Here is a 26,214-nt window from a genome sequence, read left to right as displayed (position 1 = left end):
GGGGTCCGTCTGTAGCAGACCAAATACTTTGTGCACGTCTATAATGACGAAAGGGTGTTACTAGTGGAGTCAGTGCGAAGCACTGTCCAGGATGCAAACAAGTTCCCGTATACAATTGGGCTATGCTGCTGGAGAACCGGGTTCCCTCCTCCTCGGGGGAAACAAAACGATATGTAGATAGTACAATGCAGTGTTCTATAACCCCCAGTCTATACCTGTAAGAATGTAGAGAGGTAAATGTCCCGGCTAGTATAGATGAGCCAAGTAGAGGGTGAAAAGGAATGGTGCCTTCGTGGGTACCAGGTATAGAAAAAAGAGATATAAGGAGGATTTAGGAGAGGGTACAGTGCTGAGTACAGTAGTAACCCGTTCGGGTAATGAGTACACTAAGTGCAATAAGCGTCTGACGGAAAGTCACAAAAGGGGGCATCAATATAGATGTTAGGTAGTGGAGGCCCAGCTGTACGGTCCAGTGGGGCGGGTGAAGGTTTCACCCGAGGTAAGTCCTAGGTCGGTTTGGATGTCGACAGAGTGGATATGATCTCCCGGTTGTCTTAGCCCGACGCGCGTTTCGCCTGAGTGTCACAGGCTCGTCAGGGGAAAAGACTTCCCGGGTTGAGAAGTCTTAAATAGCCCTCTCCGAGACCTTATTGGTTATACGAGGCCTAAGGGGGAGGGGTTAGGGAACGGTGGCCGGAAAGGCTCAAAGTTAATTGCCGGAACACATTCAAAAGATTCCAGAATAAGGTTCAAACAGATTGATGATCAGGAAAAGAAGCTCCACTCCAAAAGTAGAGTGGAGGGGGTAGAAAGGAGATTGGGTGCATGTGTCTGCCCAAATATAATATCCAAGTGATGGAAAGAAACCAATTCCAATATAAAGGGGAAGTATTAGTAAGGATACTACTCGTGACATCAATGATAGTAACCTGTGAGGATGTCATTCGTTAGGGATTTGGAGTAACAGAGAGTCACTACATTAAGGTGAGTATATGACTCAGGTGGTTAGGTCATTTAATTAGACGGAAACTCATGTCTGGGTACCCTAATAAGAGATGTACCCTAATGTGAAAAGTGCAAGTTGGTGCATGCGTTAATAGAAGTCTCAGAGGATAAGAGACGTTCAGTTCTGTGTGGGCACCAGTGGTACACACGGGGTGCCAGGTGCGAGGGTCCTGCCATCGGAGAAGGTTCCCCTAAGGAGGATTGTCAGGTGTCTGATGGCTGGCTCGGATGGTTACTCAATGGATGAAAGGGGTATAGTTGAATTCCTCGTTCAAGCCCAGTGGGGATAGGGTCTTGAACGAGAAGATTTTTCCCCCCCTCCCCCTTGTACATAAATCAGTTTATGTTACTTAATAAAGATTTGACTTTTTAACTGTTTTTTCATGACATATGGTGTATTTCTCCATATACTATAGGACAGACTCCGTTCTCTTCTTGTTTTCCTCCTAACTACGTAGGGTTACCCCCTGTTCTGTCCTTTGGGACCAATTATTCGGCCACTCTCCTCTATATGTATATTTTCTCAAGGTTTTAATACCATTTGGCCGCAACCAATTTTCCGGATATTATTCCGATTTTTCAACAGTTTATCAACATCTACTGATATTACGGTGTTGCCATACACTTCTGAATGACTGACCTCTTGGACCAATTAGGTGACCATAACCTAGGTCATGACGAGATCACCAATGTTTTCTCAACTAACCCATTAACATCCAGTGAGGTCACCAGCGACAATATCAATACTGCATTTTTCAGTATTCAAAAAACATATCAGGATCAGATTAGAAGCCTCTGGGAAATCACCAGTTTAAAACAATATCTGGAACAGAAACTGGTTCCCAGAGGTCTTCGCCCTGAGATTTTATTACCAGACAAGATCCAGACGGAGGAACAGTTGAGTGAATGGAATTCCATCTTACTTGACTGTTCCTCCAGATTGATGGACTTTCTGGTCAGACTTGAATCCATTAATTTTGAAACAATCAATTCCAAACTTAAAAACGACATTGTAGTAATTAAAAACTACAAAACTGACAATCTATACACTCAGATGGAGAATAAGTTACAACAGAATATCAATAACTTTCGACACCACCTGAAAGTGAAAAAACACAATACATTCCAGAGGGATTTCAAGGACTTCAAGAACGGCAGAATATTTAGACAGTCCACGAAGTACCAGAGACGCCAATATAATCAACGTGGTTCCTCCTCAGGTGAAACGGACTGGTCCGACCAGGACCAGCAACCTCAACAAAGACGGAAGTCTCCGTTCAATCGGAATACGGACCGTCCCAGAGATACAAGTGCTCACAAGAACCCCACTAATAAAAGCATCCTTAAGGCTACAGACAAGCTAGTTTCTTTTCTGGATATCCCCATACCCACAGACACTAGCAACCCTCAGACAGCTACGAACTCCTCACTCAATCCTTTTTTAGACCAGGATCAGTACCGCCAACAACGGGGCCGCCTGAGAGACAGGGATCGGTGGGGATACAAGAACCAGAATCGGTCCCAAAGACAGTAATGCCTAATAAAGTAATTAATTTATCTGACTTCCACCTCGAACAACATCACCTCACGCTACTCAATAGAGGGCTGTCTTTTGTACCCACCCCTAGCTGCGATAAATTTAACTGGTCAAAGGATGTGAATCCATTTGGCCGCAAATTAGCTCTTAACATTCTCCATGCCAAAAAGGATCAATTGCTGGCCAATGAAATTGGCCTTACCCTGGAGGATTTCGAACTCTCAAAAACTTTAGACTCTCTCCTAGTTGAGAATGATCTTTCAAGACCCCTGACGGACTTCAAACCCTCAAGCTATTTCACCCCTAACTTTGGGGATACACCCCACGTGGATCTGTTCATCCAAATGTCATTAAAAGAATTAGAAGCTACACCATATCAAGCTCCAGGTCTCTATAACCTGAACTTTATGGAACGCAAAGCATTAAAAGACCTCAAACAACTTACCACGGTGGTTATTAAACCCGCAGACAAAGGGGGCAACATAGTCCTCATGAACAGACCAGAGTACGTTGAGATGTGTATGGCACACCTTGATGACTCACTCCACTATAGGGCCCTACCCTCTGACCCCACTAAGACCTTTACGAATGAGCTGGACAAACTCTTGAATGATGCCTTGAATGACCGAATAATAAATAAAGATGAGTTCCGATTCCTTTTACCACACAGAAACCCAACCATTGCAACATTTTACTGCCTGCCAAAGATCCACAAGGGCATTCGCCCCCCGCCAGGTAGACCAATTGTCTCCGGCAACAATTGCTTGACAGAATCACCCAGCAGGTTCATTGAAAAAATTCTCCATCCTTTAGTGGTAACACTACCATCTTACCTACAGGACACTAAATCCACTCTGTTGAAACTTCAGGATCTAACAGTCCCACCCTATACACAGTTAGCAAGCCTAGACGTTGTGGCACTATACACTAATATTCCTCACGACAAAGGCCTAAGGGCCTGTAGGCATTTCTTGGAGAACACGGCATACACTGACCGGCAGATCAACTTTATCATCAACATCCTCGAATTCGTCCTAACTCAATTATTTCATCTTTAACGGGCAATTCTTCTTACAGGTCTCTGGAACTGCGATGGGGACGGCCTGTGCACCTACCTATGCCAACCTATTCTTGGGGTGGTGGGAGCAGTGTGTTGTCATGACACCACAGTTCTGCCACTTCCATGAGTATATCATCAGTTGGCATAGGTATATTGATGACATGCTACTAATGTGGTCAGGATCCGTCCCCCGGTTCCAGGAGTTTGTCAAGCTACTTAATGACAATGACATAAACTTGAAACTGACGTATGTCATAGACGAACATGAACTTGTCTTCCTAGACCTTAAAATCCTGTTATCATTAGATGGCACAATACAAACAGAGCTATTCAGAAAATCTACCTCAACGAATAGCTTACTTCACTGGGACAGCCACCATCCATTCAAATTAAAAGCCTCCATCCCGTACGGTCAGTACCTACGCGCTAGACGGAACTGCTCGGTGGACCAGAGATTTCTTGATGAATGCCAAACACTAAGACTACGCTTCAGGGAACTTGGATACCCTAGAGTTTTGAAGAATGCCTTCCATCGTGTGTGCCTATTGGACAGGAAATCCACATTGGTATCCCACAGCCCATTACAAGAACAAAAGGCTCCCCGCTGTATAGCCACATTTGACCAAGGATGGTCACCCATGTCAAAAATTCTAAAAAAGAACTGGCCGATCCTCTTACACAATCCAGTACTCTCTAAGGTACTACCTGATTACCCGCCACTGACAGCTCGGAGGCCCAGGAATCTCCAAGACCAACTGGTCCGCAGCCATCTGGCAACCACCCCACTTGCCACCAACTGGCTAACAGGGACAAAAGGGACATACAGGTGTGGACACTGTAAAGCCTGCCGCTATATTCGACCATCTAAACACGTTACATCTACACAAACCCACATCTCCGTTGAGACCAATGCACTGGTGAACTGCAGCACTACAAGAATTATTTATTTGATCACCTGCAGTTGCGGGACGCAGTACATAGGAAAAACGTTCCAACAGTTTAAACGTAGAATTCTTCAACATGTAACGTCAGTCAAGAATACGATCACACCCACCCCTGTAGCGCGACATATCCAGAAGTTTCATGGAAGCAATCCGGATAATCTAACTTTCCAAGCCATCGAGAAATTACTTCCAAATCCGAGAAAAGGAGACTTTAACAAAGTGCTGCTACGCAAAGAATCTCAATGGATCTTCTCGTTCAAGACCCTATCCCCACTGGGCTTGAACGAGGAATTCAACTATACCCCTTTCATCCATTGAGTAACCATCCGAGCCAGCCATCAGACACCTGACAATCCTCCTTAGGGGAACCTTCTCCGATGGCAGGACCCTCGCACCTGGCACCCCGTGTGTACCACTGGTGCCCACACAGAACTGAACGTCTCTTATCCTCTGAGACTTCTATTAACGCATGCACCAACTTGCACTTTTCACATTAGGGTACATCTCTTATTAGGGTACCCAGACATGAGTTTCCGTCTAATTAAATGACCTAACCACCTGAGTCATATACTCACCTTAATGTAGTGACTCTCTGTTACTCCAAATCCCTAACGAATGACATCCTCACAGGTTACTATCATTGATGTCACGAGTAGTATCCTTACTAATACTTCCCCTTTATATTGGAATTGGTTTCTTTCCATCACTTGGATATTATATTTGGGCAGACACATGCACCCAATCTCCTTTCTACCCCCCTCCACTCTACTCTTGGAGTGGAGCTTCTTTTCCTGATCATCAATCTGTTTGAACCTTATTCTGGAATCTTTTGAATGTGTTCCGGCAATTAACTTTGAGCCTTTCCGGCCACCGTTCCCTAACCCCTCCCCCTTAGGCCTCGTATAACCAATAAGGTCTCGGAGAGGGCTATTTAAGACTTCTCAACCCGGGAAGTCTTTTCCCCTGACGAGCCTGTGACACTCAGGCGAAACGCGCGTCGGGCTAAGACAACCGGGAGATCATATCCACTCTGTCGACATCCAAACCGACTTAGGACTTACCTCGGGTGAAACCTTCACCCGCCCCACTGGACCGTACAGCACTACCTAACATCTATATTGATGCCCCCTTTTGTGACTTTCCGTCAGACGCTTATTGCACTTAGTGTACTCATTACCCGAACGGGTTACTACTGTACTCAGCACTGTACCCTCTCCTAAATCCTCCTCATCTCTCCTCCTTATCTCTCTTTTTTCTATACCTGGTACCCACGAAGGCACCATTCCTTTTCACCCTCTACTTGGCTCATCTATACTAGCCGGGACATTTACCTCTCTACATTCTTACAGGTATAGACTGGGGGTTATAGAACACTGCATTGTACTATCTACATATCGTTTTGTTTCCCCCGAGGAGGAGGGAACCCGGTTCTCCAGCAGCATAGCCCAATTGTATACGGGAACTTGTTTGCATCCTGGACAGTGCTTCGCACTGACTCCACTAGTAACACCCTTTCGTCATTATAGACGTGCACAAAGTATTTGGTCTGCTACAGACGGACCCCGTCACTTTCTGCAACAACTGGCATAGGCAGGCGAGTACTGTAACATTCTCTCCACTTTAGGCTCTCACTAGGGGGATATCTCTCTCCACGAGCATCACTAATCTGTATACGGGAATCTGGTTGCACTGTACAAAACCTTAGGGTTAGGTAGTGTTACTCCATTGTTACTTAATTGTTTTTACTCAGGTGCCTAGCACCTCACTGTCTCCTATTTCCCCCCTCCCCCTTGTACATAAATCAGTTTATGTTACTTAATAAAGATTTGACTTTTTAACTGTTTTTTCATGACATATGGTGTATTTCTCCATATACTATAGGACAGACTCCGTTCTCTTCTTGTTTTCCTCCAGTCAGGGTTTATAAAAGGTCGGCAAGGGTCAGACAACACCAGGAAAATCCTAAACATGTTAGCAACACTTGATGCGGGCGGCACAGAGGGCCTCTTTCTAGCACTAGATGCAGAGAAGGCTTTCGACCGCTTGGACTTATATGGCCAAAACCCTCAGCAAATATAACTTCCCTGAACCCACCATTAAGAGTATAATGGCACTATACCAAAATCCAGCAGCCAGGGTCTCACATGGTGGCTTCCTATCCAGCCCCTTCTCCATCACAAATGGCACCCGACAAGGATGCCCCCTTTCCCCCCTGCTATACATATTGGCCCTCGAACCACTGGCATGTAAAATTAGATTACACCCTGAAATACAAGGAATTCCTATACGCAACACACGGTACAACTTAGCCCTATTCGCAGACGACATCTTTGTGGCATTAACAGACCCCTCCCAGTCATTGCCCCATATGCTGACTCTCATACAACAATTTGGAAAGGTATCCTACTATAAACTAAATCAAGATAAAACCCAAGCCCTACCCGTTAACCTGCCAAAAACCCAAACAGACGTCCTCCGCACCACCTACAACTTTGACTGGAGATCTTCATCCATCACATATCTAGGGATAAAAATCGCACCCTCTATCCCAGCCACAGTAACACTTAACTACACACCACTGTTGACACTCTGCAAAACAGAAATGAACAAGTGGTAACACACCATGATATCCTGGCTAGGGAAAATTAACGCATACAAGATGATGATCCTACCCCGCATCCTCTATGTCTTCAGGATGCTTCCCCTCAAAATCCCCAACCACTACTGCAAAACACTCCAAAAACTCTGCAGCGCATTCATCTGGGGGGGGCAAAAAACCTAGAGTGTACATGGCACTACTGCAAACGGCCACCCGCTCCGGAGGTGTAGGCCTCCCTAACATTAGACAATACTATAGGGCAGCAATCCTGACCTCTAGTGTACTACTGCACACACCGCCTGACACGATCCAATGGGTAGACATGGAGAGAGCACAATTTGGTAACTATTCACTCACTGACTACTTATGGACACCCAAACAGTTAAGGACCCCACGCAATGATCTCTTCCCTACCACCCAACTCACAGTTGCAATGTGGGACGAATTCATGGGAGCCATGGGTCACAGCGCCTCCTTCCACCCCAAGGCACCCATATCGACCCTCAAGGCAATAGTGCCAGACATACCACTACAAGACTGGCACGGGGCGGGGATCAAAACTATATCTCAACTGATGACTGACAAGAAAGTAACACCCTTCCCGGCCCTGCAATTAAAGTGGCAACTCCCTAGCAGAGCCACCTTTTCATACCTACAGGTGAAAAGTGTCCTACAAGCACATGCTGTAACCCCGCACAGCCCAACACCTTCAGTACGAGTCGCCCCCTGCTTACTCATTGAAAGATGTTGGTCCGCACCTACCAAACCCAAAGCACTTTCACTATGCTACAACGCGTGGCAAGAACTTATGCCATCCAAACCACACCCACATAAAACACATTGGGAAAGGGATTGCAACTTGACCTTATCAGACAAAGAATGGTTCTCCGCACTAAACGGGCTGTCCAAATGGACAAAGTGCTTCACACACATAGAAGCCCACAGAAAGCTGTTGTACAGGTGGTACATGACACCAAACAGACTCCACCAGATATACCCCAAGTCAGACCCGAAGTGCTGGAGATGCAACTCAGCTACAGGCACATTACATCATATGTGGTGGTCCTGTGAAAATATACGACCCTTATGGGCCACAACGAGGTCACTCCTAGACGCACTAGACATCCCACAATTTGAACTGACGGCATCAATCTGCTTATTACTACTACTTCCAAAATACCTAAATCCAGGTCAAAAACAAATAGTGGCGCTAGTGCTACTAGCTTCAAGAAATCTTATCACACTTAACTGGAAATCAAACAACTGCCCACTTCTGTCACAGTTGACAGACAAAGTACAGCAATTCTACTTATACGAGAGGATGTCAATTTCATACCCGACTAAAACGCAACAGTTTGTGGCTTCTTGGGATAAATGGGTAGAAAAATTTGGAGGTATAAATGAAAGAGTACAGATGCAGACAGGAAAAGACAGAAAGGACGATGAGAATTAGTCCCGATCTCCCCCCCTGACCCCCTTTTGCAGTACCCTAGTCATAGAAAACGTCATCGGTCACCAACCAATGGTGATACTCACACACCCCCCATATCCCTCTGAATACCTTCCCAACCCACCAGTTTCTACTCTCCCACCACAACCCCCTTACTTAGTTCTTGACCTCAACTACAGGCTCATGACATCCAGACCTCTAAAGAGGCAGGCGAGACGACACTTACAAGGTTACCCAAATGTTAGTATTGCAAAGTCAAAAGCAAGGATCTTATATACGGTTCTCACATACTAGCAATATACCTTAAAATAACAAATGTACAAAGACTAAATTGAACCACACATGTCTATCTTTATTGGTTGTATAATGCTACATCACCATTGTTGTCAAGCTGAATGTATCTCATGTTTGAATAACCTTCCCACTTTCTTTTTTATGTACCCCTAATACCCTTAACCAACAAAAACCAATAAAATAAAAATTTGAAAAAAAAGGTCTTATATGAAAAATATTAAACTAAAAGGCCAAAATTGCTGTTTTTGAAGTTTGTGTGTGTCGGATGGAGTTTGTTCATCTACATCTTGTTGGGACTGCAGTCCTGACCCTTGTTTGTTCAATTGTTTGGTGAGTAAGCAGAGAAGCCTGATCACACAACTTTCTTTCCTTGCCCAGGCACCCTTATTAACACCCTCATCCCGCTCTTTCCTTTGCAGCTACCACTCTCCACATCAAAACCTTTCCATCATTATATACATCTCTATGTGGACCCATCATATCCTGCATAGAATAAGAATGGAGTGCTCAGAGGGCATGTGAACTTTGGAAATCAATTAACTTTTTTTGCTATATAAACGATTGGTGGGATAAAACCCATTCATCCACTTTTGTTTATTTTCTGGGAACACTATCCCTTGCAGAGTAGATTCTTTGTCATCATTGAAACAAAAAAAGATGAGTCAAACACGAATCTGGTTTTCCATGCAGTCCACCTTTATTATATCTGTGTTCCCATATTCACATTAGGTTCACATACCCTTTTTGCTGTTTCATATAATACAATTTTTTTTAAATAACTTTACACAGAAATATTCACTTTAAATTTTATCTATGAAATTTTTTTTCTTTGCCTCAAGTTTCCATGCTCTCTAACCAAAATGAATATTTCCCATTGTACAAATTTACATGAGAAAAAAAATTAAAAAGGAGGTGGAAAGACCTGAGTAAGGCCAGAGCATGAGGATACAAAAAAGTAAAAATTAAAGGTGAGAAAAGAAAGGATAAAATAAATAACATTTCATCAGTAAGAAGGTTGCAGCAAAAAAAAAAACAAAGAAACAAAAACCATTTACACAGTTTCTCTTCATCACTCAAGTCATGTAACAGAAAATAAAAATCTGCTTTATAAAATAAATATGTTTCAAAACAGAAGTGTACTTCATTAATTATTTCTCACAAGCAGCTTTAAATCTTTAGGGACACAAGATTTTTCCAGATACCTGTTGTGCAGCTCAGCAGGACAAGTTGGAAAAGTGGAAACATCAATAAGCAACCTGTACACAATGCACGTGATTTGCCTGGCAAGGCACCTGTAGCAGCTGTGGATTTAGAATAAATGTACAAACTCATACACTTAAGAAGCATTACATAAGAAAACATTTATGCTGCAAGTGTTGAGAAAAAAAAAAGTGCTGAAGGTCAAACAGTAGTCAAAAACATCAGATTCTTATGATATGTATGCAATCAAATGTTTTAGAAATCTTAATGGAAAAAAAATAGATATTCGTCCATAAATATTTGGAATAGATGTGATCCACATTAATAAAAAACGTTTTACATGTAAAGATTACAAGTTTTTTACCCTTACCTGACTGCAATTCCTAGTAACTAAACTTTAGGTATCTTTTCTTAATAATAGAACAATATATTATATAAGATTTATTGGAATGGATACAACAGAAAACCTGCTTGTGTGGGCTCAAGTACAAGTATTAATGGAGTAAAAACTAATTAAAACCGTTCAAATGAAGAAAACACAGCTCTCCAAGCAAACGTGATGGGTGTCTTGTCGCATTTTACCTATCAGTACAAAAAAAGAGGGATGTCGGGTCAGGCAACAAAAACTGACCAGCCTAATTACAATATTGAAATGCACATCTAAAAGGTAAGAAGGTAGTCTATAATGGGGAAACAAATATACAGATTATTTGGGATAAATGAGAAGGTACAACGAAAGCTTGTCCCATGTGACTACCAGGCACCAGCATTAATATGACACCTGGAAAACACATTTGAGTTAGTGTGATGTCAGGTAAGCCACTAAAAACAAACAAATCACTGGCTGATTAATGTTGAAAACTACTCATAAAAACAAAATAGTTTCAAGTATTTAAACTATTTTAAAGACAAAGCTACATTAAAAAAGCACGGCTTCTGAAACCTCACATTGCTGGTTAGGACATATGGGATGTTATGATAAGGAGCAATTCTAGAGAAAAGGATTCACCAATTGAGTAAACAACCTGGGATCCAACTGAATGCTTGTGTCGATTGCTCTACTTTTAGTTTCCCCACAAATGCTCTTTATAAATAACTCCCAATATGGTTCATACAATACAATCAGATGCTGTAATAAACAATCACCAGAGCTGGGATTGTTGCCCCGGAAAGGGCGGTTATTGCTAAATCCTCTAATGTATTTGTGTGTTTGAGATAAATGAAGCTGTAAGAACACCATGCCTAGTGAGATATATTGGCAATAATTGCTTAAGAACTTGATTTAACCAAAAAAAGTCAACTCAATGGATAAATCACGTGTTAATTCCTCAAAACACTAAAATTATTTTCATACAAAAAAGGGAAATCTAACTTAATATAAATAAATCCAACCTGGTGTTTAATAGTTGTGCATTAACAATGACAATGAATTAAAGACAGGCAACAATAAGATGGTTAAAGATGAAATAGTCGAAAGAGAGGGCGGAGTTCTAGATTGAGATACTGTAAGAAGGGATACAGTTGTGCCTTTAGTTAAGCTAAATAGTGCAGATTTCTTAACTACTTTCTTCCAAGTGTCCCTAGGGAAGATTTATTTCATATAGCAGTAAGGATGTTTAAAGAAAACATTCAACAACATATATAATCCATAAAAATAAGTGAATGCTTTGATTTTAAAAGTTGCAAGATTTCATCTCATATCCCACCAAGACCCACAAAAAAAAAAAGCACATGTGCCAATGGTCAGAATACACAGCTGGGATTCTAAAAATTGTAACCTAGTGCCTCCTTAGTAGCCCTTGATGGCCAGGAGGTTGAAATTGATATGTAGTAACAAAAATAATAGAACAAAGGGAAGGAAAACAGTGCGGACATGGAATGTGCACCAACATCTAGAGACCTTGCTAGAAGATGCAAAGAAAAGGGAAAATAAAATAAAAAGTAAGTTTAATACTGGATTTAAAAAGGATTTGTTGGGAAGCTAGACAAGGAGAGGCTTACATAAACAGCAATGAGGGACAGTCAACAAATGAGAATGAATATGTACGTTTAATTGTTCACAGCTTTCAGTAAAAGTTATTGCACTTCCAATAGGAACATCCTTAAAATAAAACGTACTTCACCTTATGAACAAATATATACAATTTTACATTAATAACCACCAGAGAAATATGAAAACACATTGTACTCCTTTTCTGTCAACAGTTCTAAGCGGTAGGAGGCCAGTAACCTACAGTTCATAAACTCCTCTTTAATAAATTTTCTGTGTTATGAGGGTCACAAAAAGAAACTGAAGATCTTCCAACATCAATCATGATTTGTAAAGCTACAACTTTGCTACAAAACTGTTGAATGTCAAATTAAAAATTATGCAAGTGCTTTGGAGACCACAACCCCAACGAAACATCCTAAACACAACCAAAAAGACTGAAATCATTCATGGTAGCTATGCACATAAAAACACAAACCTATAAAATAGAGTTGAGAGCAAGGTCTTGTGGGAATTCTTTAGGGGCATGTTTTAGTGCATATATGAGGGAGTTTTAATGAAGAAAAAAAAAACAAAAACATGAAATTGTGCTTGAAAGGGGGGAAACTAGATACCATAACCACTTTAGCTTGAGTGCTATGACTAGGTTCCTGCATTCTTAGATTAATTGTCCGTGTCACAAACAGGTAATTGAGTGCAAGTTATGTCAGTCAGAAATCTAAAAATTTAACTTTCTGGGTGGCATGAAAACATACACCAATGAGGTTGTATGTCACTGGTACCTGCATGGACTTGCAGTCAATGCTTCTCTCAGTCCAAATACTGTCCATGTTGTGATTGATGACTGCTAAATGCAGCCAAACTTGACCAGCACCAGGCAGATCAGGACAGTCTTGGCACTTGCAAGCACTCACTCCTGGGGAGAAGTTCCTTCAACTCACTCAAAACCATCATGCATAATGTGTGCTGAAAGCTGGGAACTATAATTTACATTTTTCTTACTGTGTGGAACCGGCACTAAAAGCTCCTCTTAAGTCCAACAATGAAAAGGCCTCTTCATAGTACCATACAACTTCAAGATCATGCGGTTATGGTGCCTAGGGTATCCTTAGTTAAATGTATTGTGTGCTAGGAACAAATACACTGCTCTCCTTTCACATGCCCTGAGAAGGAAGACTGCTCAAACGTAGAAATGTAAGAAACACGATGCTATGGAGAAGCATCTTGGTATTTCTACAACAGCTGGCAATATACTTCTTGCATACGCATGTTTTTAGATTCATTAAATAGATCTTGAAAACAAACTTAATTTTGGTGTTGTGATAAGTAGTATCTATAATGCACTATGAACTACAATTTACTTTAAGGACATGTTACTAGCGTCACTGTTCACTATTTCCTTTTGGCATCTCAGAGCAACAGCTTCAAACAAGACTGACAAAAAATATAAAGTGCATAAACAGACACCCTATTGGTTTGTAATCATTAAAACTAGAGTGAAAAGAGAGGAAAACTTCCCAAATGATTAATGGTACACGGATACTACATTAGTTTGTTCCAATAAAGAATACATTTCAGAAAGGTCTGAAAATCATGTCTGCTTCAAAATAAGGCATTAACATTCAACTACATTTTTGGTGACAGATTTTGTATCTTGATGGTCAAATATTTCAACATGGGCTATTCACTAAACAATGAGGCTCGCTTAAAGAACTACTAAAGTCTCCACTATCACTTGTCTGGGTGTGGTGGTCCTGTCTTTTTTTTTTTTTTTTTTTAAATTGCCGTGTTTACATGACCGGTTAAACACATCTCTAGTGGTTGTCTTCCAAACCACCACTAGAAGTGCTTCATTTACGACAGAGTAAATCGGTCACGTGAAGCTGCAGCTCATATGAATGCATTGAGTTTAATGATGATGAGAAACACTCAAGACAAATGCATATCAGTCTCCAATGCTCAGAGGAACATTAGATTGGCCATCAGCTTAAAAGCGAGATGACGTCACAGTAGGCAGAGTGACCAGCAGCACAGACCGTCTCAGTGCTTAAAGGTAAACTTTTTTCCACTGGAAATGCTGGAGGGTGTATATTTTTTTTTGTACTTTGTGTAAAAAGACAAAGTTCTAAAAGAGCCGCATGGCTTCCACATAGGAAATTTTTGGCTGACGAAAAATAAATATCTTTGATTTTCTCTGGGCCTGCCTAAAGCTGTGAAAGTATAATTATACATAACTTGTTGTATACATTCGGAATACAGTTTTTTTTTTACCCCAAAACTGAGAAACAAAAACCCTCAAAAAATATATACAAAAAAAAAAAAAAAGTTTACTTTTGATCTGGGGCAAAATATCCTTGTGAGCTACAGCAATTGAATTGACCATGAAGACAATCTGCAATAAATATAGAAATATCACAATATTATATCACAAATTCGTTCTGCAAATTATTATTATTCAGACTCCGATTGCCTGTAGTGTTCTGTATGCAGCCAATAGAAGAGAGGATCTTGACTAAGAATCCCACCAAATGTAGAGGTGATGGCTAACCCTGGCACTGCAGACTATCAAATATGTAAAATGGGCAATGCAGTGGCAAGATAAGCCTTCATTGTTGTCAAGGGTTCCTTCGTTGTTTGCTCCAAGCATATACATTAAATCCAAGATGGATTATTTAAATACACATATAGATCAAAATACTCCTTTCTTAAAGATAAAGTAGAATGACAAACAAACATGCACAAAACCAAAATATGAGGATTACTGTTTGTACTGCCTTATGCATTGGAATTTAAATCACTAAAAAGAGAAGTTAAACTTGCAGCGCTTGGTCAAAACGGATTTCGAAACCTTCCCGTGGCTTTTCTAAATGTGTACTTTTTTGTATGTCAACCTCAAGTTCACTGAATACAGGGGGGGGGGGGGGAAAGGGGGAATAGAGTCTTAGCAAAATAACGGTTTTGTTGGGAAACAAAAATATTGGCTATAAACATTTTTTAAAGTAGCCTGTACACCATGTGTCGAAATAAAAAATAAAAAATTTAATAGCATACAGAGGAAGAGTCACAGCATGTGTCCGATGTAAAAGCCTATATTGTATGGTTTCAACATGCAAGCACCGGCCGTGTTTAATATGTCCAATATTTACATATCAAAATAAGTTAAATATATAAAGAAATGTTTTTTGTAAGCTGTACAAACTAAAAATTAACTCGCCATCGGTGGCCATTTTGTTTCCATTCTATAAAGTGTTTATGTTAAGGGAAACAAATAAATAAAATACCAGTAGCAGAAAAGGTAGCTGGATGCCAATCAGTGGCACCCCTGTCCGGTGCTTCCTGTTTCAAGAATCAGATATAAGTGGAAGGGTAGTGACAGAGCTAAACAGCACTGGAGTCAAGACTTTACGAACAGTTTAACCCCTAAAGGTAAATAAAAAAATAAATAAAAAAAAATAGATGACAGGTGAAAATGCAACATAAAAAATTATTGTACAGCTACAACTACTACCCTCAACCTAAACAAGAGAGAGAGAGTTGTTAGAGCCCAACTATATTATGGAGAATCGAGATTGAGAACTCTACAAAAGTAAAGAACCGAGCTTAAAAAAATAAAAAGAAACAGTTTACAAACACTGATCATTCTTAAAAGTGCCTCCACTAAACAGTGAGTAGCAGTGTGCAGACAACTGATTTGGGAATATTCTGCAATTTATTTAAGCTGGATTTGTATCCCCACACTGATTTTGTAAGCCTGCTGTCAACACACCACTTGGTGAATAAACTCAAGTGATTAATTAGGCTTCCAAACCGTGATTTAACCATGGCATACATAAACACAGCAATTCTGTCCACTGATATTCATGCAACTATCCATTACGTGACAATAGTTGCTAGGCTGAATAAGAGACTAATTTTTGTTTTGCCAAAGCACACAGGAAAGGAAAGATCTATAAAATAATGAAGCTTCATGAAAATTAAGTATAGTCAAAAAAAGATGGGTAATCAATATTAGAAAGTTCATTGTTAGAACAATCAAATGAACAAAGATTAAAGGGAAATAGGAAATAAAAATGTACAAAAATAAAAATAAAATGGAGAATCTCCATTAAAGCAATACTCAGAAGAGAGGCACCTCAACTTATACAAATTAAATGGTTTGCATTTTTTTCTTTAAAGCCAAATAATGGTTTTAGTAAGAGTGTTTTTTTCTTCTTTTTAAAATGTCAAAATATTAAAACTTTACCCAATGATCAGGTTTCCATGTAACAGATGACTAATGGAAGAAGTTTCTATATTTTCATGTGTAAGAAATCCTCCATTGTTATATATTTAATGATTGGTCATTTTAAAAAGGTTAGGTCTAGTGGTACTCACTACATAAGTAGAAAATAAGACTTGCAATATTGCATAAAGTAGATTTTTTGGCTAAATATATTTGGCTAAAAGGGACACTACAGTCACCAAAACAACCTTAGCTTAATTAAGCTGTTTTTGTGTATAGATCATACCTCTAAAATCTCACTGCTCAATTCTCTGCCATTTACAAGTCAAATCATTTGTTTCTTTCCAACCCTAGCGACACATCCCCTGGCTGTGACTCGCTGGCTGCATGGAAAAAAAATAAATTATCAGATGTTAACTTACTTTAAAAGTTGTATCTAATGTTTAGAAAATTAAACTTTAAAGGGATACAGTGGTGCAAGGAATACAAAGCTGTATTTCTGGCATTACCGATCCCTCTGCCTCCCCTGTCCCTCGTGCCCCTCCTCCTAGGTAAATAAAGGGTTAAAAACCCTTATTTACTTGCCTGATCCCAGGGCCGATGACCTTCTGTGCTTGGTCGAAGCACTGTCCCCTCCACTGTCCCACGACAATCTGGGTCTATTGCGAATGCACAGCAATAGCCGCACGCACGCATTTTAGACCTCTTCATAGGATAGAATCATTCAATGCTTTCCAATGGGGATTGTGGAGACGCTGGAGGTCCTCATGCATAGCGTGAGGATGTCCAGCGTCATTAAAAAAAATAATCATTTTGTGTTCTAAGAAGCCGGAAGCACCATCTACCGGCAGCTAGAGGTGGGATTAGCCCTGTAATCAAACAACTGCGGTTTATCCAAAACCGCAGTGTTTTGACTAACAGGGCTAAGGAGACAGGGGCAAGGCACCCAGACCACTCCAATGAACTTTAATCACACAGGAGGCACCTGCAAGTTTACCAAGTTATCAACAGTGCAGGTGACAATGTCTAAAATAAGCAGACTGTTGAATAAACATTAGGTCCACTTTACAGTAAGTGCTTAGGAAGGCTGTTTAACCCCTTAAGGACCAAACTTCTGGAATAAAAGGGAATCATGACATGTCACACATGTCATGTGTCCTTAAGGGGTTAAATCACATGTAGGGAGGTGTGACTGCATAAACAAAGTGATTTAACTCCTTAATGGCAGATAATTGAGCAGTGACACTGCAGGGGCATGGTCTATATACCAAAACTACACCACTGAGCTAAAGTTGTTTTGGTGACTATAGAGTCCTTTAAGTTTAGAAATTCATATGTAAAGTTTAAATCACTTATAAAATACAATAACTGAGGGCTCTCCCTAATATACGTTTCACTTTCTATCACATTTTTTAATTGCCAAAAAAAAAAAGAAAGAAAGAAAGAAAAAAAAAAAAGTGTGGCTGAAGGGGGAGGAAAGGGTGTGAAGGGAGATCAGGCATTTTATTCTCCAAACATTAGTAAAGAGTAAAATCAACCCAGACAATTTGAGTGGAGTTTGTCCCATGGTGATTGGTGTGTAGTCCGAAAAAGAAAAGAGATTAAAAAAAAAAAAAGTGAGCCCCTTGTTAGTAGCTTGGATAGTCAGAAGAAAAAATTTCCACAATGCAGAAGATCCATTTTTTCATGCCCGAACAAAGCCAAAGGCCATGCCCTTTCCTTAGCGGTGAATACACCAGTGGGTTGTGAAGGGAGTAGCAACTGGACAGCACTGCTGTGTTCATTCGAGTGGCAAATGTGAAGGATTTGCTTGGTCCCTTATCCCGCCCCCTCTTTCTGTGATGGTTCATGCTGGTCCCTTTTACAGTATGGATGTATTTGTTGGTTTAGTTCCAGTGCTAAGAAAAACTATAAGAACACAAGACTTTAGAAGTAAGAGAGGTGCTGGAGTGGCAGTGCAGTTACTTGAAGGCTGTAAATTCGCCTGCAGAAGGACAAGAAAACCAGGTTTATTACAAGTGGATAAGTCAGTTTGTGAAAAGATACAGCATTTCTGTAAACAAATTTGTTCAAAAAATTAAAATAAAAAAAAGTGCTAAATCTTGACTCAAGGACCACCACCAAATTTTAAAGATGAAGATGTGCTTGAGCTAAAGTAGAAAACCTGCTCTATTCTCACATAATGTGCATTAGAGACATCCTTTATAATAGTGATAGCCAACAGGGCGCTATCTACCATTTCTGTAATTTATTCCCCCCCCCTCATTTAATTTCAATATTAAATTAACCTTGTTTCGACCCCTAGCTTTCAGACAACCAATCCTGTTACTTCCCAGTTTCTTTAGAGCAGTGGAGCTGAACTCAATAGGCAGGCAATTGCCCAGAGCACCTCAATGAACTGCATTGTCTGATTGGACAGCCACAGAAAGTCTGGGCTGGGTTAGAAGGGAAGGGCTTGTAAAGGCTTTAGAATAGAGATCTGTAGCTTTCAAAATCTACTTTAAGAAATATCCCAAATGAAAAAATGAATACGTAAAAAAGCATGCATGTTTTGATTGTGTGTACATCTACTAAACAGTGACTTATTTGGGCAGTGGGTTGTCCCATTAAGCAAAATATAAAATGGCTTTACATTAAATGCTTAAAATTTGATCAAACAAAAAGGCAAAAGTGATATACCCTTACAACAATATTTATAGCATGTATGTAGAAATTCTAATTTAAGGTCAAAAGCAGCCAAACTGAAGACACAGTGGACATTGAGAACTTGGCTATTTTATATTATGTAAATTGTGGTGAATTTAAAATTAATTTAAACACTTTTCTGAATAACTCTGTTCATCGGGAAGTATTTCATAGGTCACTTCATGCAAGTGAATGACCTATATGAATGAAGCAATGTGCTACTTTTAGGTACCAGTGGAAAGAAATTGGCTTGATTGATTGACGTAGACTGGGAAAAGAAAGGTGTGTGTGTGAAGGGGACATCCAGCCCTTCACAAAAATGTTTCTGCTACTGATCAAAAAGAAGGTGAAAACAAAATGTAACTGTAAAATATTTTGGAGTCCCCCTCCCTCTCAAAAAGAACAAACCAAAAACTTCAGATTTAGGCAGAACATTTTATATTTTATTTTCAAAATAAGCAAAGACCCCTGAAAGTGACAGTCGCTTTAAGATGCTTTTTTTCCCCCCTACAGTAAACAAATATAAGTCCATTCCTCTTAAGAGAACACCATAGTGTGAGGAATATAAACATGTATTGCTAACACTAACAATTTAACGTACCTTTTTTCCCATCGCCATGCTGGCCTCGCTGTAGCTGCTACACTGGGGAAGATCAATTATCAAAAAATGCAGTGCTGAACCAATCAGCATCACCTCACAGTGGCGCATGGAATCAATGCAGCTCTACGGAAAGTGTTAACGTCTCCATGCAGAGCTTGACTGAATGACCTAACCCAGGAATCACCTCTAATGGCCATCCGAGTGACTGCCACAAGAGGTATTACTAGGCAGCAATGTAAACACTGCCAAGGCAGTGTTCACAGCATGTCCATGCAGGCTCAGCAATGTAGACACCAAAACCACTTCATTAAGCTGCACTATTAAGTGCATTTTTATCACCAGTTTTGTAAAATACTTATTGAAAACAAGCTTGGGGCAGGGATAATACATTAAGATGTACGTAACAGAATAAGTTGACTTTATGCTTTTTACACCATGACTGGCCTTGGGAACTGCTGACTGAAATTGCACACTGTTGCCCAATGTATGGTCTATAACAAACCATCTTATGTATGGTGTTCTATAAGTCAGTCATATTGTGGGTAAAAGTTCCTTATCCCAAAAGGCAATACTGACAGCCAGTGAACAACTCTAACAAGTATGGCACCTACCAAAGTCCAGCACAAGTTAGGTTTCTAAATTTGTGAAACAAAGTGCCAAAGAAAATGATGGCTGTGCACGTTTCTTCTCTCTTGGGAATGTAGTTGACTTGTCGTAGCTTATTTTCAATATTCCTAATTTAGACTTTACTTGTCTTATGTTAAATAACGCAAAATAGTATGGTGGATTGTGCATCACTTCTCTTTAAACTCTGCAAACCTGGAGCACAAAATATGAAATAAGTACAGATCCACCCTCACCCCTCAAATTTTTTTTTTTTTTTTTTTTTTTTTTTTTTAAAAACATTCACACGAAAACCTGGGCTTTGCCGTCATGAACAAGTCACACTCCGAAAAATTACTCCAGCATGTTATTGCCTTTTTGTCTCGGTAGCTAAAAAAATGTTCTGGAAAGTTCTGAAATTTCAATCAATATGAAATATATATAAAAAAAAAAAAATGGAAAAAAAAAAAAAATGCTGGAACTGGTAAATCCAATCCCAATCATTTCAGCTAAATCATGTGCTTTATTGAAAAAAAAAAAATAAAATAAATTATAACCCTACCTCGAAATGCGCAAGTAACACCTCTAACCTCAACAGCAAGTACATTACCAGCGAAGACAAATATCATCAACCAACAAACAGCATTATATGCCAAGTCAGGTAGCCAGATATGGCTAGCTAAATAACAAACCTTCAAGTGTAATTTTACATTCGTGTTCTCAAAAGTTGGTCTGTACTTTGGCCACATTGTAGCAGGCACATATACACATTGTTAGAGTTAATGTTATTCAATAAATAGTCTTTAAAGACAGTGTCATTTCTGATATTCTATTTGTATACCATATGTTGAGTGATGGCAGTTACGCTATTTGTAGGCAGCAGGATAATGGAAGAGGTTAAAGTTTACTTCTGTTGTCTTCTTTAATTCTAAATATATTCAATCCACTTGCTGCTCCCCACAATTTAAAAAAAAAAAAAAAAAAAAAAAAATGTGAAATGCCCCAAATGAACGAGTCATTTTAAAAATTAAAATCTATAACATCTTAGCAGGTAAGGAACATCTGTTCACCAACGGATTTCAGAATTATTTTTTTTCCATACTTATTTCTATTCTTTTTTAAATTACAGTTTCGCACAGGAAAACAAACATCCCATTTGGCAGTAAAAGTGTTATGACATAGAATTTGTTATATATGTAGCTGGCTGTATTATCAGCTTCAGTTGGGTGGAGAAAGAGGAGAATATAGAATATAGTTTCTATTTCAGTACTTTTTAGTAAACTAGAAAAAAATATTAAAACCAAATCCCTTTTAAAGAATAGTTGAAATAAATTTAGTGTTAATGCAAATATGACGTTCTAGAAAAAAAAAAGTAAAGAAATTTGAACATATCAGAATCTTCCCCCTTCCTACAACAATAATAGGAATACACTAAAGTGTTCAATGCAACAAACCAAACATTCTTTGTACTCAAATTATATACACATACATATATAACACAGACACACAAAAACATTTTGCAGACATTTATACAGACTGGCTGTACAATCTTTTGGAGATTTCCCTGTACATTATAACATCTTATCAATACACTGATCTGCTATATGAACCAAGGCACACTCCTGCCAGCAGGGAGGTAAGTGCTTGCAAAGATTTCCCAAACAACGTGCACTCTCAAAGTCTGTGTATGGTAAACCCACCATATCCTCCGACTTGGATGGGAGTTTTTGGAGAAGCACAGGCATAGAGGCTAAAGTCTTCCGTCTGGAAGCCAGCTCGATTCAAGGACGGCTCTGACGCACTGCGGTGAATTTTTGGCAATGATCGGGCCAGGAGTTCAATGGATGCAAGTATCTAAGGAAAAGGGAAATTAAAAAACCCAAAAACTTAAAGAGCATAGTGAAATACAGACACGTGGCCTTTAGGCTGGTTTTAGATCAAGCACATGATGTTCAGTCAGTCAGCACGCTAAGAGCATTGTGAGTAAGGCACCATCAATTCTGTGGTGCCAGAGTTTAAGCATTGCTTGTGTAGACAGGTAATGCTAGATATTTTTGGCAAGGTGCAATGATATAGAGAGACTTAAGCAGTTAGGTATCAACAGAGAATAAAATCCATTAGAAAACATTGAATTAAATCAACTTCCATTTATATTGGTTAAAGGGACACTATAGTCACCAGAACAACTACAGCTTATTGCATTTGTTCTGGTGAGTAGAATCATTACATTCAGGCTTTTTGCTGTAAACACTGTCTTTTCAGAGAAAATGCAGTGTTTACATTACAGCCTAGTGATAACATCACTGGTCACTCCTTAGATGGCTGTTAGAGATCCTTCCTGGGTCATGGCTGCCTAAAATGCATCCAAACATTCAGTGTCTCCACCCTCTGCATGCAGACACTGAACTTTCCTCATAGAGATTCATTGATTCAATTCATCTCTATGGGCAGATGCTGATTGGCCAGGGCTGTGTTTGATTTGAGCTGACTCTGCCCCTGATCTGCCTCCTTGTCAGTCTCAGCCAATCCTATGGGGAAGCATTGTGATTGGATCAGGCTACCACTTCTGATGATGTCAGCATACTGCTTGTTTTTCTGAGTCTAACAAGCATGCAGAGTTACAGCTTCAGGCTTGAATACGATTGAAAAGATTTTGTTATATTTATGGAGGCATGATGGATCCAGGGGGCTAGATGGTGGTGCTAACACTAGAGGGTCAGGAATACATGTTTGTGTTCCTGACCCTATAGTGATCCTTTAAGATCACATCGAAGCAGAATCTATATTGGTGATCAGGTCATAACCCCTTACCCTTTTTTACTGTAGGGCAATAATAAATTCAAGAAACTCTATAGGCATCCAGACTACTTCATATCAATGACGTAGTCTGGGTACCATGCCATGTCTCTCCCCCCCCCCCCTCCTCCCTCCTCTCTCTCCCCCCCCCCCCCATGCTTAAACCCTACAACTGAAAACATTGTCTGCAAGAATGTCAACATTGTCACTGCATGGGTAACATGCTCCTAAAAAGTCACTTCCTAGTAATAGTGGATTAAATTCCACTATTTTAATCATATGGTCTCCACACATGCACACTCAACTCCCAGCACTTTCCTATGACAAAGCACTGGATTGGTTGAGATCAGTCTCAATCTCAGCCAAGAGGGGGTGCAGAATGCCAGAGCCAGGGAAGGAGAATAAAGTAAAATCACATTTTAAACCGGGCTTGGTCACCTTCATGTATTCCCAATGCTACAATGTTCCTTTAAAGAAACACTTCAAACACCATATAATGCAAGGAGTGTCCTGGCACACTCCCACAGTAAATGGTTAAACTGTTTAAGAATGGTTTTACAACTAACCTGGGGCCCACCAGGATCTCACCTCTGTCTCCTGGAGGTGCAAGGAGCAGTAATAGTGCGTGGAGTGTTCCTTTAAAGTGGCAATGTATAATGGGATCAATGAAGGTCCACTGAGACACAATAGGTTTGTTTCTTACCTGTGGGAACAGGGGCCGTTCATCCCTTTTCTTCTTTAGGCAATCTGCCATTAACCTCTTCATTGCTTTTGGACAGTTACTCCGAACCTTGCTGAGATCGGGGGACAAATAACCTCTCCCAACCATGAATATTATCTGAAAAATGTGATGGCAAAATAAATTTAATAAAACAAACACAACACTGGATCACCCTGAATCATTTATCTCCCTTATCCAAACCCAATGCTTCCTAATTGTATTGCCAACTACCAAGTCCATCATCTGGAGACCCGTTTAACTTTTCCTGGAATGTAACCAGTAATTCTTGTCATATTTGCAGCACATGATGCTATTTAATTTCTCTTTCTTCTCATAATCTACAAGTTGCAAGCATTTCCACTTACATGGGCATAACTGTTATGCACACTGCCAAATAGAGGCAAAAATGCAACAATTGTGTGTTGAGCAAAAATAGTCCACTGACTAGCGGGACACCAAAAGTATTTGGAACGTGTGGCAGAATTGCCAGTTAGCACTCACAAATAATAAAACATAAAATCTTCCATATCTCCTTATCCCCCACACACTTGTGTCTCTTGCCTTACTCCTCTTTGCGTTTTTCTCCTTGTGTGCCCACCCCCTCCCCGTGTATTGAGGACAGCAGGTTCACAGCGGAGGATCTTCATCTCTAGCCAGCATGCAAGGTGAGTGGGAGACATGATGTTTAGTCCTAAATTCATCTCCGCAAGCACAGTGCCACTCAGAGCTTCACCAATGACAGACTGAGCAGTGGAACCAGAAGCTCTCCCTGGTCAGGATGCTTAAGTTTGTACATTACTAGCTGGTGATTAATTGATGCAATAAAAAGGAGAAGTCCCAGGCCTACAGTTCAATGGCAAATTTATGCATCAGTTACTCTAAACTGATTACCTTTATAATATATCTCTAGCACTAGAGATGGACCAGTCTACCAGAGTTCTCCCTTTCAAAGGTTTAACACATCCCTGAAATACTTACGAGTGTTTCCGACTAAAGAGCTCTGCCAACTCTATCAAGCAAACTTTCTTCAGATCCTTAACCAATTTCTCCACCACTTGGAGGACTGTGCATAGCCGCAATTTTTCTAGCTTGGCAGAGTGGGCATACTCAAAATGTAAAAGAATCTTCTCCCACTTGCACTTCATCTTTTCCAATCGAATTCCCAAAGCTTTTTTCACATCTTTACACTCCCTTATCCTTAGGTTTATTTGGGACAACACTAAACCATGCATCAGATATGATACCCTCATGCCACTGACTGTCAGGCTTTCCTGGACTTCAAACTATTACCAAAGTAAACACCTACAAAGGATGGTGAAGTAATTCAAACACGTTAAGTTGTGAAAAGAGGTGGAGGCTGCGTATGTTTGCAAATCAATTATTATTTTGGCATGGATGGACAAACCTCAGTGAGCAAGATTAGAGGCTTGTCACCCCCGATATAGGCTATACTTTGCATTTGGCATGCTACTGCCACCAAACCAGAAGTTCCCAAATTTTTTTTTTGGTACAAAACTCCAAAAGCTTTAAAAACCTATATTGGCACAGTGTTGGTGGTATCAACAGACAGGGGGGTAAGCTATTCCACTTATGGTAGGAATGTCTCCATATTCGTTCATACAGCAAAAAATTCCATAAGATACTGAATATATTTTTAGGCAATCCCTCTATTCTCCATGCCCGATTCCTATTGCACCATACAACAGCCTGTCATAGATTTCTTATAGGCTGAGGAACAATTAGAATCCTGAATGGAGCCAAAGGCCTGTTACCGCTTCTTTCGGGGGCAGTAGCAGCCCCCATAACTTGTGGTACCAACTCATGGAGGAGCTCATTTTTATTGCCAATGGAAACCAAACAACTTACCGTGATATTTCAACCCACTGGCTTCTATGCAGGACATTTCCAAGCCCTCTAAATAGGAGGTTCCAAAGTCCAATATAACAATTAGGGAAGTAACTCCCTCTACACCTGCCTCCCCCATTTTTTCTCCTGCATGTCCTCTGGTACGTATACAAACCTTGAGGTTTTTCCTTTTAGTGAACTTCTAATAGCATCAATGCCTTTATAAAATATCATACAGCTTCAGTCTTTAGCAAATATTGTTATGGCACATCTCATATGAGCTTATATAAAACTTTTTCACCTTTTGTTGAAAAGAAAAATAATAAAAACTGAATTTAAAATTGCCCTTTGTGAATCATTTGTGGTTGTGAGTGGACAACTGACTTGCCAAACTGCCACAAACAACAAGAAAATATTTTCCAGACTATTTTATTCTGTTATCTTCACGTTGGTGGTCAACTCAGTTTAGTGAACAGGCTGAAAGAGTAACTACAATTACACTGCTGTTTCACAGAAGTATAAAATATAAGACATTACCTGGTCCCTGTTGTTGATGTTGGAATAAGGCAATTGTCCAGTCATTAATTCATACAGAACAATGCCAAACGCGTAGACATCCGACTGAAAGCTGTAGGGGTTTTTGTCCTGCATTCTAATTACCT

The 26,214-nt window shown here is 40.0% G+C and overlaps 1 protein-coding gene across 5 annotated transcripts in view; it reads right to left on the bottom strand.

Moving 5' to 3' along the window:
• Positions 1 to 26,214, bottom strand: part of BRAF (B-Raf proto-oncogene, serine/threonine kinase) — a 231,973-nt gene that overhangs the window by 87,803 nt on the left and 117,956 nt on the right. For 2 of the 5 annotated variants that reach the window (XM_063447591.1, XM_063447593.1), the window contains 4 exons: positions 26,090 to 26,214; positions 23,690 to 23,824; positions 21,891 to 22,044; positions 17,475 to 18,285 (listed from right to left, as the gene is read on the bottom strand). The exon at positions 26,090 to 26,214 is cut by the window's right edge and continues 7 nt beyond it. In XM_063447591.1, the coding sequence (XP_063303661.1) occupies positions 18,263 to 18,285; positions 21,891 to 22,044; positions 23,690 to 23,824; positions 26,090 to 26,214 (437 nt within the window). In that variant the 3' untranslated portion in view covers positions 17,475 to 18,262. Of the gene's footprint in view, positions 1 to 17,474; positions 18,286 to 19,948; positions 20,407 to 21,890; positions 22,045 to 23,689; positions 23,825 to 26,089 lie in introns of those variants that run through there. The other 3 variants (XM_063447589.1, XM_063447592.1, XM_063447590.1) reach the window with 2 other exon arrangements.

The sequence above is a fragment of the Pelobates fuscus genome, chromosome 3, assembly GCF_036172605.1.
Source record: "Pelobates fuscus isolate aPelFus1 chromosome 3, aPelFus1.pri, whole genome shotgun sequence".
NCBI classification, from domain to species: Eukaryota; Metazoa; Chordata; class Amphibia; order Anura; family Pelobatidae; genus Pelobates; species Pelobates fuscus.
Note: the sequence above shows the minus strand (reverse complement) of the source record. Positions and strands in the feature narration are given on the sequence as shown.